At 30.9% G+C, this 19,808-nt stretch overlaps 2 protein-coding genes across 3 annotated transcripts; one reads left to right on the top strand and one right to left on the bottom strand.

Annotated features, from left to right (window-relative positions):
* The first annotated feature begins 5,847 nt into the window (after window positions 1–5,847).
* On the top strand, window positions 5,848–6,561 carry LOC118051846 (uncharacterized). Its single transcript, XM_035062590.1, has 3 exons — window positions 5,848–6,184; window positions 6,298–6,378; window positions 6,482–6,561. Exons 1-3 carry the CDS (start codon window positions 5,848–5,850, stop codon window positions 6,559–6,561), a joined length of 498 nt encoding a protein of 165 aa, XP_034918481.1.
* A 3,513-nt stretch (window positions 6,562–10,074) lies between these two features.
* On the bottom strand, window positions 10,075–14,394 carry LOC118051861 (uncharacterized). 2 transcript variants are annotated; one of them, XM_073412214.1, is made up of 4 exons: window positions 14,057–14,394; window positions 11,732–13,072; window positions 10,614–11,597; window positions 10,075–10,511 (listed from the first exon to the last, which is right to left on the bottom strand). In XM_073412214.1, the coding sequence occupies exons 2-4, from the start codon at window positions 12,920–12,922 to the stop codon at window positions 10,473–10,475; spliced, it is 2,214 nt and encodes a 737-aa protein (XP_073268315.1). In that variant the 5' UTR covers window positions 12,923–13,072; window positions 14,057–14,394; the 3' UTR covers window positions 10,075–10,472. The 2 variants fall into 2 exon arrangements, with proteins under 2 accessions (XP_073268315.1, XP_034918494.1); XM_035062603.2 differs by having other exon boundaries at window positions 11,732–13,049.
* Between the last annotated feature and the right edge of the window lie 5,414 nt (window positions 14,395–19,808).

The raw sequence follows: 19,808 nt of genomic DNA, 5'->3' as shown, positions 1-19,808 counted from the left end.
TGGTTTCCAAGCAAGCTTGGTGACCAAGCAACTCAAAACTAAAATTGATGTCTAAAATTATTATACACTTAAAACAAAGAAGAAAAAAGGGTTTGAAAGCTTTAATTGGATATCCATGAGATCGAAGCATATGTAATTTAAACTCGTGGACAAGTTTTCTCGAACTTGGGAAGATTGATTTTTTTTTTTTTTCTATTATGCAATTTTATGTTAATAAATATAATTTTTTATTTAATCATTGAATTGTGATGAGATTTTGCTTGGAGATTCCAAAAGTCTTGTTTCCTATATAATTAAACTTTTTAGATATGAAACTATTCAATAATAAAATTTTAAATTATAATTTTTGTGCAATCGTTTTTTAATAGAACTTCATGTTTTTATACCTGCTGACTTTCTTATTTTACTTTTGTCTAATTCAGTTGACACTGATTAAAAGGATATGCTTCCTTTCTTAATTTTCAAGTTTCCAAACTTAGATCTAGCATTATAAAAAAATTATTAAATTATTTTAGATGCATTGAAATAGAAGACGCGCCATTAAGCTCATTCGAAAAAAAAAAAATACTTGGTTTCAGTTAATGGGCAATAGAATCCAATGATATCCTTTATCTTCGATAAAAAGAAAAGCAATCATGTAAAAAAGGGACGCCATGTGACTATTATATTCTTACTTTTTATTTGACCATCCTCTTTTTTTTTTTTTTTTTAATTAACATAATTATTTAAATTAATTTGTGTATATCTTAATTAATTCAATAAATCTTAAAATTAATAATTATATAAATTTATAGTAATCATTATATTAACAACTATAAAACTCAAATTTAAAACTTTAAAACAAAAATAAATTCTTTAATTTCAAATTCTTATCTACTAGTACCATCTTCTACACTGTTTTCTTTAGCCATCCTTGTCCAGGCGCTTCGTGAAACTGGAAGGCTCCTGTGCCAAAATCATTTGTCTTTTGGCTACATATGGCGGTTGCTAACATAAACTAAAGATTTATTTAAAAATTAAAACTATGGAGACTTCGATCAGAGAAAACAAGAAAATATTTTGAGTTGATTAATTTTTAAATTTTTTTTTTTACATTAGAAAATGAAGAAAAATTGAAAATAATTTTCGCTTTACGAAACTAGCTCGATCAGGCTCATAAAAAAACTTAAATTCACACACTAATATATGCATCTTTTATTTCCACGAGAAGTCTACATCAACGTCATGATCTCAGCACATTCATCAAATTTCTTTTGTCAAATGTTATGGAAACATGACTGGTTACCATTTCCAAAATGTTGAATGTGTTGAGAAGAGATTTGTTCGAATGCAAAAGTCCTACCAAAATTGACGAATGCATTCTGCTGATAGTATTTCTTCATCGACCGACTAATTATTTTTGGGTCAGATATCTCATTAAAATAGTATTTGAAATGTGGTTGTAATTATATTTTTTAATTTTTTTAATTTAAAATTAATTTTTTTATATTTTAAACTTATTTTGATGTGCTAATATCAAAAATAATTTTTTTAAATAAAAAAAATATTATTTTAATATATTTTTAAATAAAAAACACTTTCAACTACCACATCCAACATAATCTCCCAAATATCCCTTAAATCGGAGTCATAGAGCCACATACTCTGCACAAGAAAGCTGTAGACACTATCAATAAGAACATAGGGACAGGAAAAGGTTGTTCATGTTTGTAGAGAACAGAAAAACAATGAAGTCTTTGTGTTAGGTGGGAAGAGAGTTGATGGGTTGATGAAATGAAAAGGTACCACGTTTATTAATATTATTAAACACAAATTAAGAACATTGTCCCTGATTTGTTAGTAAAATTATACGAACATGAGCCATAACATAGGTCAAACATTTAAGATAATCACGAGAGGAATTTTGGAGGGACAACTGAGGAAGAAGAAGAAGAAGAGAAAGAAGAAAAAGGTTTTGAGTTACAAGATACTCTCAATAGTCGCATCTGTATCCATTTAAAGAGTACAAGTTGGACTGCCCTAAAAATCGTTGATTTTGCATTTACACTTCATAAATGACATATGAAAGTCTTAGAATATCGGGTGAACTTTGATTCCATGGTTTTTCAATCATACAAAAACATCACAAACCAAATACAGATAAGACATTGCCTCTGATCTCTCTCTCTCTCTCTCTCTCTCTCTCTCTCTCTCTCAATCTTCATGTTTAGGAGAGACATGTCAGGTCAGGATTTGTCCGGCGATATATATGTATGTGTATGCATGTATAAGCTGAAGTTATAGACAATCCGACCAACAACTTGTATGATCGTGGCATCATCATCACCAACTGAAAGCAAATATATATATATATATATATATATATATATATATTTTGAGGTCTTTGGTTTTAGCCCAGCGGTTGAAAATTCTCTTTCTCTTCCATTTGCACCTATCAAATTATACATTAACACACACACACATAAATACGTAAACCAAAGGCTTGTAGCCCAGCGGTTTGTAAGGATGTTTCCTTGAGATCTCTGTCATCTTGGTTCATACCTTAGCGTACGCATGTTACCCCTGCCTTATCGTATTTACTATGCAGAATGTTCAGTAGGTCCAAAAATTAGGGTCGTGGTAGTCAGGTAAGCTGGCCCGAATACCCACGTTAAACTAAAAAAAAAAAAAAACTGAGATATATGTTTTAATCTATATCAAGTATTAATATAACTCAGCTAAGTTAGAACTTTTCTTACACAGCAAAACAATCACTTGCTTGCTGCGTCTTTAACTTCTTATATAGGCACTAAATGGAAAACAGCTAATAAGTTCGATAGTTTCATGGTAATTATAAGCGCTTGGTACTGTTTTTATATATATAATTTCCTGTTCAAGATTCATGAAAACGAATCAACTTGTGCCTTTTCAAAAGTTAACATCCTAATTTATATATTTTCATGCCTTTTAAATGCTTATATGCTTAATAGCTGTATAAGTTTGAGCTTTCAACAGAAGTTTTACTTTCATTTTTCTTGATTTTTCTGAATGCAGACACGATCGTGAACAGAAAAAGGGACTCTCGGGAACATATCGTGTCTCAAAAGCATTGAAATAGCAATGGAAGTTTTGATATAAAATGGAACCAAAAAAGACAGAAATTCAATATCTCGTTCCCTCTCAGCAAATAATTGTTTTTTCCACGAGGGATAGTGGGGAAAAAAAGGGATATCTTGACATAAAATGATGACCCCATGCCTTTACCTCATTTCTCAGCAGTTTTCTAGCTTTGGTGCATATCGGAAAGTAATTTGGCATTTAACTTCTTTTTCTTCAGTTCTTAGTATGAAAAAAGTTGTACCATCTAGTCATTCACTCAATACAACATACGTCCACAATAAATAAGACCAACCCAACTCAACAAAATCTTTGATCCCGTGAAATTTGACTATCCAGCTTTTAGAAGAGTAATTTTTCAAGCATTTGTTGTTTGATGAGTCATTCTTCCTTGGATCTATACTCGTTAAACATCTTGCTAGGAACATCATAAATCGAAAACTGGTCTTCTACCATAATTTGTTTTGATTCTTTTTACCTAATTGAGTTACTCACTGATAGAGGTTTGATCCAACAATTAATGTATGAGAATGTAGATAACACAAATTCAATGTAGCATGTTAGAGAATAATAAAAATCATATTATGAGACCTTACCTAATAGCTTAAGCTATTGGGTTGAGATAGTTCTTTGATATGGTATCAGAGCTTTGATGATCAAGCAGTCATGAGTTCGAATCTCATCATTCCTTATTTATTTGATAAAAATTAAACACAAGATAATGTAGAACTATGCAAATTTCAAGCTTAAAGAGCTTTTACATGAGGAAGTGTGTTAGAGAATAATATAAATCATATCTTAGAACCTTACCTAACAGCTTAAGCTATTACATTGAGATGATTCTTTGACATAGTATATAATGCCTTGTTTGTTTCAAGGAAACTGAATTCCAGGAATTCAGTTTCCTCATTTTCCCATGTTTGGGAACCATTTGGAAAGTCAGTCAAAGGAAAGTGAATTCCGGTCAACAAATAAATTGCTTTTACCCGCAGGAAAGTGTTTTCCTTTCCTTGTCAAAAGGAAAACACTTTCCTTTATTGATAAAACACATCTTCCCCTCTCCTCCTCTCTTTGTCCAAAAACAGTTGAAAGAATTATAACAAAAAAAACCTTGATATTGTTTATTTGTTGCCTGTTCCGAAGAAAACAATTTCTCTGTATTTGTATTTGCTGCACAAACAATCCATCATTGTTGGGTAAGCTGCCTCTCAATTTTTTTCCCATACCCAGTTTGATTTTTCATCTCCTCGTCACATTCAAACAATCTCACAAAAAAACCCAACCAAATTTATCATAAGCAAACAAGTCATTAAAAACAAAATTTTTCTTGCACATTCGGCCCCAACCAGTCCTACCTTGTTTCCCGAACAAAGAGAGGGGAAACTGTCGGGGGGGGGGGATGAGAACTGGGACTGAGGAGCAGATCCTTGATGGGAAGAGAAAGAGAGCTGAGAGAGAACAACCCGAGAGAACAGCCGTGAGAGAACTAGGTATGCAGGAGGGGAAACCGAATGAGGGGAAACCCAGGGGAATGACAGGAGAATTTGAAGGGAAATGAGGGGAAACCGAATGAGAGGGGAAATGAGGGAGGGGAAACCGAATGCAGTGGGAATAAAAGAATTGGAATTAATAACTACAATTGAATATTTTGACAGTAATAACAATTGAAAATGGTAAGCTTATATTTCTTTAAGAATTATATAATGTTTGAGTGTTGAATGTAGAATAAGTTATGCACTAGGGGACAATAAATATTTTTGTATGTATTTATCTTTAAAAAATTCTTTATATATATATATATATATATATAAAACCAAATATATAACTCTTACCATAAACTAATTTGGCTTTCTTCATATGGAAAAAAAAAAAAAAACTTATTTTAAGCTTTTAAAATTGAAAAAATATATTAATAGGTTTTACATAAAAAATATTTCACAAGCTTATTTCTCTATAATATGATATGATATATATAGTTATATTTTATAAAATAAGCTATGTATGAATATAGGATATAATAAAAAAATTCATCATTATACTTTTTAGATTTTTTTTTTATTGTAAGTGATTAAATATTTTATATATATTAGATAAACTTGAAAAAATAATAATTTATTAATAAATTATTTTCCAGTTCATTTTTCATAACACAACCAAACACTGGAAAATGTTTTCCAGTTCATTTTCCATAACACTACCAAACATTGGAAAATACTTTCCCGGAATTCACTTTCCAGGAATTCACTTTCCCCGGAATTCACTTTTACAAAAAGAAACCACTTTACTACAAACAAACGGAGCCTAAGAGAAAATCGAAACACCATTCATAACCAAAATCATTAATGTAAAACTACTTCCATTTTTACAGGTTGATGATGCAGCTTATATTAAATGTTTAAAACAATAAACATCCTAACGGATTTCGTGTGATGTGCCGTGCCATAAATTTTTTTGGTATAGTCAATTGCTATATTTTAAACTATCTCAATGCATGCTGCCAAAAGGACATGCCAGCATTTGATACTTAGATTTTTCCAGTTAGAGATCTCAATTTCAAACCTGGTAACCCAAAACTATATATTGGGCCCTGAGTAAAAAAAACAAAAACTACAGCAATGCAGCTACTATTACTATCATCCCAGTTTTGACACTCAATGCAATTAAAAATGCATGCATGCCTAAGCTTGCGTTTAACTCCCTTCTCTTTTAAAAGAACAGCAGCTTCAGACATACAGAAGACAAGTAGCTAATATGGAAGAAGGGCTAGAGACACTTGATCAAGAAAAGATTGATGGTTGCGAGGGCCAAGCTGAAAACATTTCCTTAATGTCGTCCCAAAAGTGCTCATCCTACGATTTGAATGAAGAAGCAAGCAGAGCGGAGGATAAAGGCACCTCTGAAGCTAGTAATACTGATGGCGACAAGAGAACAGAAGGGAATTCTGCTGATAATGCTACATCTGCAGAGAGAAATGGACTCAGGCCTACAGTTAGGCAATATGTCAGAAAAAAAATGCCTCGGCTACGATGGACTCCTGATCTCCATCTCTCTTTTGTGCATGCTGTTGAAAGGCTTGGTGGGCGAGAGAGTAAGTTAAAATTGATAGAAATTTATAATGGTTAATATTGGATCATAATACTTTGATAAGAACCAATTGTATATTTCACTTTACATCCTTACACCTTCTTTGAATTGGTGAAGAAGCAACTCCCAAGTTAGTTTTTCAGTTAATGAATGTGAGGGAGCTTAGCATTGCCCATGTAAAGAGCCATGCATCTACAGGTACTTGCTATAACCATTGTTTTACCTTTTGTACTAGTGAATCTTGATTTGCCATTGTTCGTTTTCCTTACTTATTCTTTTCTCATTGTTCATATTACCGAAGTAAGGAAGCTTGATGAGGCCGTGACAGGGGAAGTATTGTCAATCAATTTTATTTTGATGAAAGACGAGAAATCTTATTAAGCTGGTCATCTGGTGGATGGAAAACCATCAAAACAAGTGAAAGAAGCTAAGGAGCTAAAATAAAGTAACATGTCTGAGAGTTAATGGCGCCTGTTACTCCAAGTAGTAAATATACTCCTAATTCCTTAACATATCCATACCAATATAGCTCAACCTATTTACCGATTATATATTGAGGGAATGGATCCAAGCTGTTATAACACACTCTTTTTTCCTTAACATATCCATACTAGTGTAGGTGGACCTATTATTGAAGAAATATTGTTTCTTTATGAAAGAATAGTCAAATAACTAAAGAAGAATTTATTTCTAGCTTACCAAATAAGCCAGACTATATCCTATAGAAAAATCCTTTCCACACCGAAATTTATCATAAACCAAGCCTTGCTACTAGTGAAAAAGATCGTTCAAGGATTGATGAATACATCATGAAAGACCCCACCAAATTAGGTATTTTATTACAAAAATCCCAAGAAAAAAAAAAAAACTAAGAGTGTATATGAATTATAGTTTCTGAACCAGATTATGAAAGGTTATAAGTCTTGTTATATTGCCATAATTTTATTTAAGCTAATACGGAGTGAAATCATAACCCATTGTGAATGGCTAGCCATAGAAGCTTCTCAATTTATGGAGGAAAAACACTCTTCCAAATGCTTGCAATGTATGGTTTTAAACCTGAATATAAGAGTCGGTCTAAGATGATAGAGCATGACTTGATTGTGTAAGAAACCTTGCTATCTAAAGTCCAAACCTTCTTATCTTCTTTATGTTTGTGCAAATGAATATGATTAATGACCTCCATTAAACTGTCAAGTTGACCCAAATCAATGCTTTTAATATTTCAGTTCCATTGAAGATTCCATCGCCAACAACCAGCATCATAAAACCTTATACTATCCACAATACCATTTTTTAAGTAGATAATATATAAAGCTTAGGCAAAGACTTTACACCAACCCAAACACCATCCCGAAACTAAGCTGAGGCACCATTCCCTACTGAAAATCTATAGCTATCTCTCAAAAGAACTGAAGTTTAATCACTAGAGTTGGTGGAGTAAATTAATACTTGATCAAATAAGAGATAGACAGTTTTTTTAAAAAAGTAAATCCATTCTTAAACTTTGGTTTATATTTTTTTTTATATAAATTATTCTCATTGTTTTCGATGCCAATTAATCTCTAAAGCCATTTGAGTTGAAGAGCTTTATTTTTTGCAATAATTGACCTGATTTCTAAGCCACCTCGCTAAAATGGGTTAAAAAATAATAATAAACAAAAATAGAAAAATAATAAAATGCTTCTAAATAAAAAAAGAAAAAAAATCCTAAAAATCTAGGAAACTAATACAAATCTTGTTCAGTAACTTCTAGACCTTATCGCAAGACTTTACCAATATCTGATCACTATGAAATTTTAACCCTTTATAAAATAAGACTTTTAGAATCTTCATGAAATATCTTAGCTTGGAATAACTGTTGTATGAAAAATTATGCTTGTCAAAGTAAAAATATGCATTAAAAAATATAAACCTAAAACCACATATATTGTCCTTAACTGACAAGGAAAACTTGTCAAGATAATCTCAATTATTGCCACCTATATTGTCCTTGTTGCAAAGGAATCCTTGTTAAATAAGAATTTCATAAATTATAAGGAAATACATAGCAAAACTCATATAACAACTTTTAGCATAACTTTAAACATCTTATTCTTTCTCTTATAGATGAATTAGTAAGTATACCATATATAGATGGAAAATATGCAGTGTCTAGTTTCCATCCCAACTATAATCCTGTAAAAACTCTACATATAACTCTAGATATAAGTACCCAAACAATACATAAGGGTCTATTTTGAAAGATTTGCAACCTATTAACCTAAATATCTAGAATCACTTAATCAATTCCTATTAGATATTCTTAGCTTTATATCTTTAATGTATTATTTAGTGACAATTGCTGACTTATATCATTCTCTTTCTTTCAAAAAAGATCTTACTTCTAATCATCACCTTACTTGAATGTTGACTCGATTTTGGAAGACATATTAACCAATTTTGCAATTTTTATCTTCTTTTTTTTTTTTTTTTATATATATAAATTTTAAACAACTAGATCATAAATAATCTTTTTAAAAAAACTTTTTCTACAAGTAGGTTCTAAATGACAACAACAATGAATAACATGAAAACTAAAAGATAAAGAGATATAACCTCATTTTAGAGCCATTTTCTTATACCAATTGACGTGAACCCCATGGATATAAAAAAAATAAAAACTTATAGTCAAATTAGCCCTTCCAAAAAAAAAAATTAAGTTTATAATTGAGTTTGATACAACAATAACCTATATTGAGGTACCAAGACTATAAAAATTAAACTTCCTCCCAATGCTTATGAAGATACATGAACAAGTAGTACGGAAGACACCACAAATAATTGATAATTCTTTTATAAGTCAGATAATTCATTGAAGAATCAAATTAAAAAGAATTTCATTTCTCACACACATTAGATTATTATTAAATAAAATTTAGTAAAAAAAAATTAAATACAAGATAAATAACCATGTATCTTGCTTGGCCACATTAAGCATGAGTACTTGAGGATATCTGTATGTAGAGAAAATCATATACAGGACTAGTGCAGATCTTTCTAAGTACTTGTCTCGAAGTCACATAAGCATTAGCATATTATTATTTTTTTATTTAATTCATTTTTTTAGAACATTTATATTCATCTTATTTGAACCAAATCACGCGGAATTCAATTCAATTCTACATAATTTAAATTCAATTGATAACTCATTATAATTTTTATATTTGAAACAAAATATTATACCATAAAATTGAGTTCAATTATACCTTTTTAAAATTCATGTAAAAATATTGAATTAGTAATCTTGAATATTTTACTCTTAATTAAATAATTGCATGATACTTTTTGTTTTCTTTTCAGTGAATAATTGAATTTTGTGACAGAAGAATTAAAAAGTTATTAGAGTATCATAACCTGATTTAGAGATTTGATAAATTAACCTGAATTAATTCGATTAAACTCAAGTCGATCCAAACTTTCTCTAAAATACTTTTTATATTTTTATTTATTTATTTCTCCTACATATTTTTAGATTTTTTTTTCTTTATTTTTGCTAGTTTTCGTAAGGGTTCTCTTTCATTTTAAACATAGATTGGTTGAGTATTTATTTAAAAATTATATGTTGTTTTCAGAATAATTTTTAACAGATTATTATTCAGAATTATTTTCGTTCTTTGCAAGAAACAAAGGAACAACAACATCTCAACCTTTTCTCTCTCTCTCTCTTTCTTTGTGTTTTTCTTACAATCCTAATTAATCTAGTTTATGGCTGCATCATTTATTGAATTAAATCCAAACCATCTTTCTTGAAAAATGGAGGAAAAATCCCTTCGTTAAATGGGATCTACTTATTAATTTTATTTTATTTTGAGCTTATTCACAGTAAATATGCAATGCCGCTAAGCATAGACATCGTCACAATTAAATGTGTAATTCCATTCATCAACATAATGAGTTACTGATTTCTATAAACACAGGGATCAACAGAATCCAAAACCATAAAAAGAGAACAGAAAGCTTAAGCTGTAAACCAGCGGTACAAGAAATATAATGGCTTATCAGCCAATCACCTCACCCCTGTATGAATGCGAGCAGGCATACCAAAAGGAGGGTTATGAAAACTTAGAAACGTCAACAAAAACTGACTGCTGAGTTCCATCTACCTACCATAGGAGGATTGAACAATTGGAGCATGGTCTCCCAAAAAAGAAATGTTGGCTGAAAGAATTCAATCGCCTTTGAGGATATCCGAGGGAAAGAATCCAAACGAAACAGTAATTGTTAAGAAAAAATGAAAGAGCTCTGCATCTCTAACTCTTGGAGTGTTCAGAAGCATGAGGAATTAGTTCCTGTAAGAGAATAACTACTGTTAAAATCTTCCATAACTTCACATGAAACCTTCTTTCTTGGAAAAGCAAAAAAAAAATGAATCTTGAGAGGAATGTCATTACCTCAGAATATCGTATATGATCGCTATGCAAATAAGATGATTTAACAATGGTTTCCCATTTGGTACTAGTTGATGACATCTTAGGATCCTGCCATTTTCTCTGAAAACTGCTTCCCTGATACAAATGCGAAGGTGGCTTTTGTGAAGAGATTGAAGGCAGAGTTCGCCAAAGCCAAGATTCAGATGGTGTTTTTGGTAGAATTGGAGGAAGAGGAGTCTGTACTATACTGTTTTTCACATTTCCTTGATCATCTTCTATTGAAATCTGTTCACCATCAGAATTAACATTTCCATCAGTGGTTGCACCTATACACACCAAAGCTTTAGATTGCTCGTCCATCATGTTTGCTTTATCTGAGAGAGAAGCTGAATCAGCATCTGCAGACCCGAAGACCTTATTTTCCAGTTCACTCTCTCCTTCCAGAAAATTCATGCATTCTGCATCTTGAAAAGAGGATTCTTCAGCAGCAGCTTCTTTTATTTCTCTGCTTTTCAATGGTGCCTTGAAGTCTCGTTTTGCAGAGTCCACGTACTCATTAACATTTGAAGAACGAGAATCTGGGAATAATATTCCTGCCTTATGTACAGTATCTACATACAATGTCTTCTCAACAATAGGGCTTGCTGGGCGAGACCATCGTTTAGACCCATAATAGGATGATAGTTCTTGAGACTTGCTAATGCCCTTGTACAGATTCAACCTACTGGATCTCAAATCTTCAGCCTCTTTAGGATTGCCCAGAGATCCCCTGCCACGTAAGGCAGATTGAGGCGCTTCATTGCGATGAGGAGATACACATCCAGCACGTCTAAAAGGAGATGTGCCAGCTGAGCGCCTAAAAGGAGATGTCCGACTCATTGTTTGACGGTCACTTCCATAGATGAACCGATTGGATGAACAGGACAGCTTGTTCTCAACCTCCAGCAGCTTAGGAGATTGCCCTCCACTATCTTGTTTTAGCTTATTAGCAGCATCTTTAAAGTGCTGAAAAGAATTAACCCCGATAATTCAAGTATTTTAGAATTGAAAAACAACTTCCATGGTTATAACAGAAACATTTGACACTAGCCGAACGACAAATGATTAAGGGAAAAGGAAAAAATGAGTATTATACTAACCTTTTTCACAGTTTGACTATAAGATCTGTTATGAGCAGCTCTGCTCAGTTTTTCAACATCAGTGGTAGAAGACATGGAAGCCTGAGTCCCAAGTTTCAACCCAGGAATGGGATTTAAGAGACCCAACGAATTCTTAAAGCATAAACGAGGAAACCAACCACAGGCTTTAGTTGATATATCGCCAAAATTTTCATACCCTTCACATTCATCTTCGCTTTCTTTCTCTTCTATATCCTGGCCGTAATGTGGGATAATAAAAGACTGAGATTTATTGGGAGGTGGTGTCCTATTCTCATGAACCACCTTTGCAATTTGTCTTGATTGTTCAATTACAATAGGTTGCTTTCTTGAAGAATAATGAGCTGGCTCTAAGGCCATTGCCTTGGCTGCAGGTAGGAAGCGACTCATCATGAAATCTCGTGTTTGTTGATCCGTGGTGAAGGTTCCTGATGGCTTCACAAGCTGAACATCAAAGCCACTCAGACCAGTTGCACTACAGTTCATGGAGATTGAATCTGTTGGGGACAACGTTTGAAGTGCATCTGAGTAAACATCATCATCATTGTCTGAATCCAAACCTGCTTTCTCATTTGCTCCCTCTCCAGAGCAATTCAATTTATTTACTCTATCATCGGATGAATACGCTTTAATTTTGGGCATGGACACGCTTTGATCTTTGGGTTTCGTTTCACTGTGGTGCTTTACAAGATCCAACACCCTTCTAGGAGGATTCCTTTGAGTGACAGATACATCCTTGGGGACTTTAGGCTCAGGCTTTTCCTTATGGTGCTTCACAACATCCATTACCTTTCTGGAAGAAATCCGTGGTGTAACAGAGGCCTCCTTGTTGGGGGCTTTAGACTCACGCTTTCCTTTATGGTGCCTTAAAACATCCATCGACCTTCTAGGAGGACCATTTGGAGTAACAGAAGCCTCCTCAGGGACTTCAGGCGTCTCCAAAGAATTATCCTTAGCTTTACCAGGGATCTGTTCCCAGTGGAAAGGAACAGCAACTGGTTCAGTTACCTGGTCCAAACTCGCATCTGGTTTATACAGAGGAAGGGTATGGCGTTTATTGAACCGGGAATTCTCAAGTTTCTTCGTTTTGGCTCCATCTGAAGTTGTTGCTATATTAGAGAATCGCCTCACTGATAGGAGTGGCGCATTTAAATTCAATTTCCTTTGCTCCATCACTTCTCACAACCAAACAAATTCTATCAGCTCACTCTTCCATGAAAGCTCACCAATCAAGAAAATGTGATTGCCGATGAGAAAGAACCGCAGGTGCAACCATGGCCAATTCCTCTAAATCCCAGCTCTAGGAAATGAATTGAAAATAAACTGAGTTACAGTTAGCAGAACAATCAAAGCATATTAATAGCTTATATCGTAGTAACTCGCAAACTTTATTTCTTCAACTATGGCACGAGAGAAGTCTTGGTTTTTTCTTATTAGCACAATAAAGAAAAAAAAATACAAAATAACACTCTTTGAAAACATTTTAATTAAATAGTATACTATTTTATCATATTTTTAAAATATAAAATTTAATAAATATCACAACACGACATATCTGTTTTATACTTCATAGCCTTCTTAAGTAGACTCAAGACTAGACTTGTATGTTTCTAACTTTGCATGTGCGGATCAGAATAACACAACATGCATGTCTCCCCTAATTAAAAAAGAAAGAAAATGAACATTCATGAAAATGTTCAATTAATTATTGCGGTTCAAAAATATAACTTCTAAAAATATATTATTTCACCAAGTTCTTTGATGTTTCATTATTTTACTTATTTATTTATTTATTTTGATGTTAACCCTAGAAATCAAGGTAGAGCCACATGTGCACTTTCCAAAACCGCAAGGCATCGTTATAACAGCACATGAAAAGCCAGAGCATTTATTGTTGTCTTGAACAAATTAAGAAAAAGGAATGTGAAGATATTTGTGCTATCCATTGCCGTATGAATGTCCAGGAAATAAAAAATTGCAAGAATATTGGGATCTGTGAATCAATAACCTCATCGAACAAACTATCTCAAAGATAAGGAAAATCCATTTCTTGCTTTCTTTTTCTTCTTCAATTTCTCGAAGGAAAGTTTTGTCAAGATCCAATTTTAAGCATACAGAATAAATCATCAAACTAGTATAGCCACACACGATTTCTAAGAAACAGTTAAAATGTCGTCCACTCATGAATCTTCAACCAAGAACCAGCAATAATCAATGAACTTCCAAAACCCAAGACAGAAAGTAACTGTAATAGGCAAATAAGCAAAGCTTAACATTGTTGAGCACAAAGAGATGCAAGGAACATACCTGAAAGGTCCAAAGATAAAGTTTTGGATCAAGTTCAAGAGAAGAAAGCGCGAGAAAGAGAGAAGCAGAGTAGAGAAGAACATTTAGCATATAAGCAGTGCAAGAGTGGGGCAAAGAAGCGAGGTTGGTGCTGCTGCAAGAGAGGAGGATCCTAAAATGAAGGCGATAATTTGGGGAATGAGTGAAAACGAAGAAAAGTAAGCAAAGAGTGAGAGAGAGAGAGAGAGAGAGCTTGCTGCTACTTTGCTTTTGCTTTCTGTGTATTATACAGTGAGAGAGACACAACAAGGGCAGGATAATGGGCATCATGGAGAGAAGCTGACTGAGCAGACAGGGATAGCCCCCTTCCTACGTTTTTTTAGGCTCTTGCTCTTCTCCTTTCAATCATTTGACTTTCGGCAATAATGTGCTTTATTTATTACCCAAAAAAAATTGCTTTATTCAATTATTAATGGCAGTAAATCCAACTTAAAACCCGGTTTGAAAGGTCTGTTAAAATAGAAGTTAGTTAAAATTTATTTTTTAAAAAAATTATATTATTTTGATATGTTATATAATATTTTGAAAAATAATTATTATCATATTTTTATACATTTAAAAAAATAAATTTATAAATTAAAAAAAAAAAAAACAAAGTTCACATATATTGGAAAGATAATTTAAAATTTGTTTATTTTTACGTTTTAAAAGTATTTTTAAAAAAATTAATTTTTTATTTATTTTGTTATTTGCTTCAAAATAATGTTTTGAATGTTTTTAAATTATTTTTATGTTTTAATATTAAAAATAATTTATAAAAAATTTTAAAAATATTATTTTAATATATTTTTAAAATAAAAATATTTTAAAAAACAATGATTATGGTGTCCTTAGTCATCTATTATAAAGAAACATAAATCCTGTGCAATACCAGGTTCTTTTTGAATTTCTTAGGTTTGAATGGACTTACAGCCTACTGCCGTGACCCAGAAAGAAAACAATTTTGTGGTAGAAATTCCGGTATGAATTGAACGATTAAATCATTTTGAGAGGGAAACTAACTCAGTCATTATGAGAGGGCGGCGTTGCCAAGGACAGACAGTTGAAAAGCTACGGTTGTTGAGCCGACGGCTTTAATTTGGTCCCCAGTCGGAGGGGTGGGGTGGACCGACCTATTTCGTTGACTATATAACCTCTTAGAGACCACGCAGCATTTAAACAATATTATTTTTTTATATATATAGAAAATATCATTAATAACATCATGTATTATTGAAAAATGGGTCTCTATTGTTAACATTAAATTTATGATAGCCTTGATTCACCCTTGAGCTATCCAATTTTTAAGAAAGCGGCAGACCCTCATTTTTTTCTTTTTTCTTTTTTTCTTTTTTCAATTTTACTTACTATATCTACCATAGTTTTTAGACCTAACCCGATTCAAACCCCGAATTCCACTTTTTTGACTGAGTCAATTTATTTTTTAAAAAAAATTAAAATGACTCTGTTTTAGTTAAAAAAAACTTAAAAGTAAACCGAGTCACCAGATCAAACTAGGTTTGTTTTATTATTTTTTCTTCAACTCAGCCTTGTTTTAGTCCCGGGTCAGCCGGATCCTAGCTCGACCCGCCAGGCCGGGCCGGATTTCAAAACTATAATATCTACCCAAGATCTAAAACATTTGAATGTTTTAGTTAACACGAAGAAAAAAAAAAGATTTGGATCATGCATGATGTGAATTCAATCCATAACAATATTATTTATATTAATAAAGTAATATAAAGAAAAATAATGAAGAGTTACATTATGACAATAACTACCGAGGGTTATAACTTTTCACCCTTATAAATATATTTGTTAATATTAACAGAATAAAAAAAACAGAAAAAAAAAAACAGAGAAGAAATGACTATAATAAGAAACTTTATCCAATTTAAAAAAAAAAAATTGTTTCTGCAGACAAAATATATTTAGACAGTGAATAATAAACATGAATTTTTATTATTTAATGCGATTATACTTGAACTAGTGATAGAGACATGTTTATTTTGTTTTTTCTCTGCTGCTATTTTTTTTCAACACGAGTATCAAAGCATGTTGTTCTTTTCCCGAAAAGGAGACTTAAAACTCATGTGCCATTGTTTGATCAAAACTGGCCCTTACTACATAGCTTGCCCGTGTTTTTGTTGAGGGCCGGCCTAATTTTTTTAAGTGTACGAAAATAAGGATAAAACGTTGTAAATGTTTTTCAAAAAACAAAAAAAATTACTAGCTCCACATCGTAGAAATAGAACCGAAAAAAATATCAACAGTCAATTCTCAAGAATCCCAACGATGAAAGTTAAATTCTAGAAAAAAAAAATCAATGAATAAAAAAAATAAAAAAAATATCAACAAATCCTATTATGAAATTGAAAAAACAAAAACTAAGATTATGAATCTTAGAAGGTAAGAAAAAGTTTAAGAATGAAACGAAAAAATAGCTAAAAATGAGGGAAAACCAAGCAAGTTTTTGTAAACTTTTTAAGCCCAGGTTAATCTCCTAAAATTACATACTGTTAAATTCCAAACTTAGGCTCCACTAAGAAGCTCCGTGTAAAATAAATTCAATGTTAAAGGTGAGATAAATGAATTTAATTAAAACATTTCTTGTTAAAAGAGCAAGATCTGACAAAGAGCACCAAAAAAAAGAGCAAACCAATTTAATATTGAAGAATGAAATAAATTAATTTAATCTAATTTAAAAAATCATTTTAAAAAAGGTAGATCCAACACAGATGAAAAAAAAAACTCGAGGCAACCGGTGTTACTCTAAAAAATTCTCCTTTAAAATGGAAAAAAATATCAGATGATCAAACAAAACAAAAACCTGAGTCAACCTATCTTAACTTTAATAACCCAATACCTGAAATATTAGATAGGGATAACCTCACAAAAAACAATCAGAACAAATCACGAAACTTAAGATCCAATAAATTAATATCAAATGAAAAAAAAAATCAATTATTAAAAGGGATTTAAAAAAAGACCAAACTTAAATCTAACTAATCATCAAAACTAGTGGACTAGGTCATGATTGTAGAAGACAAACACAAAAAAATCGAATGATCAAACAAAAAAAAAAAACCTGAGTCAACCTATCTTAACTTTAATAACCCAATACCTAAGATATTAGATAGGGATAACCTCACAAAAAACAATCAGAACAAATCATGAAACTTAAGATCCAATAAATTAATATTAAATGAAAAAAATAAAAAAAATCAATTATTAAAAAGAATTTAAAAAAAAAAAAACCAAACTTAAATTTGACTAATCATCGAAACTGGTGGACTAGGTCATGATTGTAAAAGACAAACACAAAAAAATAACAAAGTGAAATTCCAATCATAAGAAAAATTTGAAAAAAATAAAAAATAAAAAATGAATACTAAATCATGCACAAAACAATAAATGAAAGAAAATAATTAGTGATTAAATTGAAAAACAATAGAAATGATTACAAAGATTTTAAAAAAAAGAACAATAAAAAAATAATGACCAAAATTAGAAACAAAATAAAATTAAATTAAATTCTAAAGGAGGAAAAAAAAAACCAATTAATGCAAAGGATAAAAAAAATAGCAATTAAAAGAATAAGGATCAAATTGGAATAAAAAATAATAATATGAAATAAAACGCAAATGGAATGAAATTGAAATAAAAAAAAAAATTCAAAAAGCCTTAAAATAAATAAAAAAATCAGTACCAACTTTAAAACAAATACAAGCCAGAGGATATATTTAAATTTTTAAAGGTTCATGATGAAAACCAATACATATGAGAGAGAAAAGAAAGAGAAGGAGGAAAAACTTTCATTACTGTTAAACTGCCACTAACCAAGTCAAATGCACCCCTCCAATAGATTCGCCACCATATGACATAACAGTCGATAGATTTTAGCCATCGAAATACGTCTCACATGCTACTTGTTTGGTAGGGGGTGACGACATGCTAATATGTGCGTAGCACGTGTCAACCTTTTATATTGGTTTATTGATATTTTAATAATTAGAATCACTAAAAAACATTTTAGGGCATCCTAATATTACAAAACAATTCTAGGCAAAGAAGAAAATGCCCTTCCTTGCGAGACTTAGATATTTTAAAGTTAAAAGCTAGACATGTTATTTTATTATAGAAAAAATATACAAAAAAAAAAAAAAAAAACTTTTTTTTGTAAGGCCAAAACCTTTTTAAGCTTTTAAGGATATCACCATCCTTTGCAAATAAAATTAAAAATACACAAATAAAGTTGTTCCGGACAAAAAAAAACCTATTTTTTAGGTTTAAAGGTGACAAAGTAATTTTATTGTATTTTTAAAAAAATATAAATTTACTATATTACCACAATGAAATGACAAATTACATTTTGATTTCATGCAAAAGATAATTTTATCCCTGAAATTAAGACAATTGTTCAATGCATTAAAGGATAAAAATGATTAATATATTATTTCAATTCACAATGTTTCTTTTCTCATGCTATAAGAAAAAAAAAACAATCTATTTTTTTTTTTTTTTTTGGTAATAACACCCAAAAAATTTTTCGAGTTCGTGAACAAAATTCCTGCTACCCAGAACAAAATTCCATCCTAAAATTAAAGTCAGATGGTGTATGATGTCAAGACCTAGGATTCTTGTAACAGGAATTTGAAAACTGTTCTCTCTTGGTCACAAATGGCCTTGTCAACAAAAGGGTAAGTTGATTTTGGGCGTTTTCTTGAAGTACGTGATCTTAAACAGTGTTTTAGATTTTCATATAGTTGTTTATTAAAGTATTTTTTATTTAAAAATATATTAAAATATTTTTTTTTATTTTTAAATTTATTTTTCATATGAGCACATTAAAAAGATCCAATAATATAATATATATATATATATATATATATATAATTTGAAGAATTTTTTTTTTCAAAAAGCATAATTACACTGCAAAACAAATATTATCTTGGATGATAACTTTTCATCTTGAGGCTCCGTTTGTTTGCAAGAAAGTGAATTTCGGGGAAAGTGAATTCCGGGAAAGTATTTTCCGATGTTTGGTAGTGTTATGGAAAATGAACTGGAAAACACTTTCCAGTGTTTGGTTATGTCATGGAAAATGAGCTGGAAAATAACTTATTAATATTTTATTTTTCTCAAGTTTATTAAAATAATGAGGAACAAATCTTACAAATTAAAAAAGTTGAATGAGAATGAAATTGAAAAAAAATATATAATTTCATAAATTATCTCAAATAAAACAAATAATAATCAAAATAATAGGGATCAAATCTAAAAAATGAAAAAAATGAAAATGAAGAAATTAAAATAATAATAATCAACATTTCATAAATTATTTCAAATAAAATAAGTAACAATCAAAAGAATGAGGATCAAATTTGATAAATAAAAAATTTCAATAAAAAAAATGATAAGAAAAAGCAAATAACAATTATAAAAATAAGGACCAAAGTTAATATAAAAATAAAATTTTAAGAGATGAAATTGAAAAATAAATATTCAAAACAAAATATATATAGCAATCAAAAGTTTGAGGATCAAATTTGATATAATCAGCAAATAATGACATTTCTAAATTTTTCACAACTTCCGGAAAGTGTTTTCCCCTCAAATTTTTCAGGAAAACACTTTCCTGAAAACCAAGCCAAATTTTTCTTTTACTAGAAAGTGTTTTCCATTGACCAACTTTCCTACTGGCAAACAAACACAAGAAAGTTTGGAAAGTGCT

Source organism: Populus alba, chromosome 11 (assembly GCF_005239225.2).
Source record: "Populus alba chromosome 11, ASM523922v2, whole genome shotgun sequence".
NCBI lineage: Eukaryota > Viridiplantae > Streptophyta > Magnoliopsida > Malpighiales > Salicaceae > Populus > Populus alba.
The sequence above is the reverse complement of the archived record's forward strand: the minus strand, read 5'-3'. Positions and strand labels throughout refer to the sequence as shown.

Coding starts and splice junctions, on each gene's coding strand:
- LOC118051846 (XM_035062590.1), top strand. CDS start 5,848: ATGGAAGAAGGGCTAGAGACACTTGATCAAGAAAAGATTGATGGTTGC. Junction 6,185..6,297: donor AAGGCTTGGTGGGCGAGAGA/GTAAGTTAAAAT, acceptor GAATTGGTGAAG/AAGCAACTCCCAAGTTAGTT. Junction 6,379..6,481: donor AAAGAGCCATGCATCTACAG/GTACTTGCTATA, acceptor ATATTACCGAAG/TAAGGAAGCTTGATGAGGCC.
- LOC118051861 (XM_073412214.1), bottom strand. CDS start 12,922: ATGGAGCAAAGGAAATTGAATTTAAATGCGCCACTCCTATCAGTGAGG. Junction 11,598..11,731: donor ATAGTCAAACTGTGAAAAAG/GTTAGTATAATA, acceptor AATTCTTTTCAG/CACTTTAAAGATGCTGCTAA. Junction 10,512..10,613: donor ATCATATACGATATTCTGAG/GTAATGACATTC, acceptor ATTCTCTTACAG/GAACTAATTCCTCATGCTTC.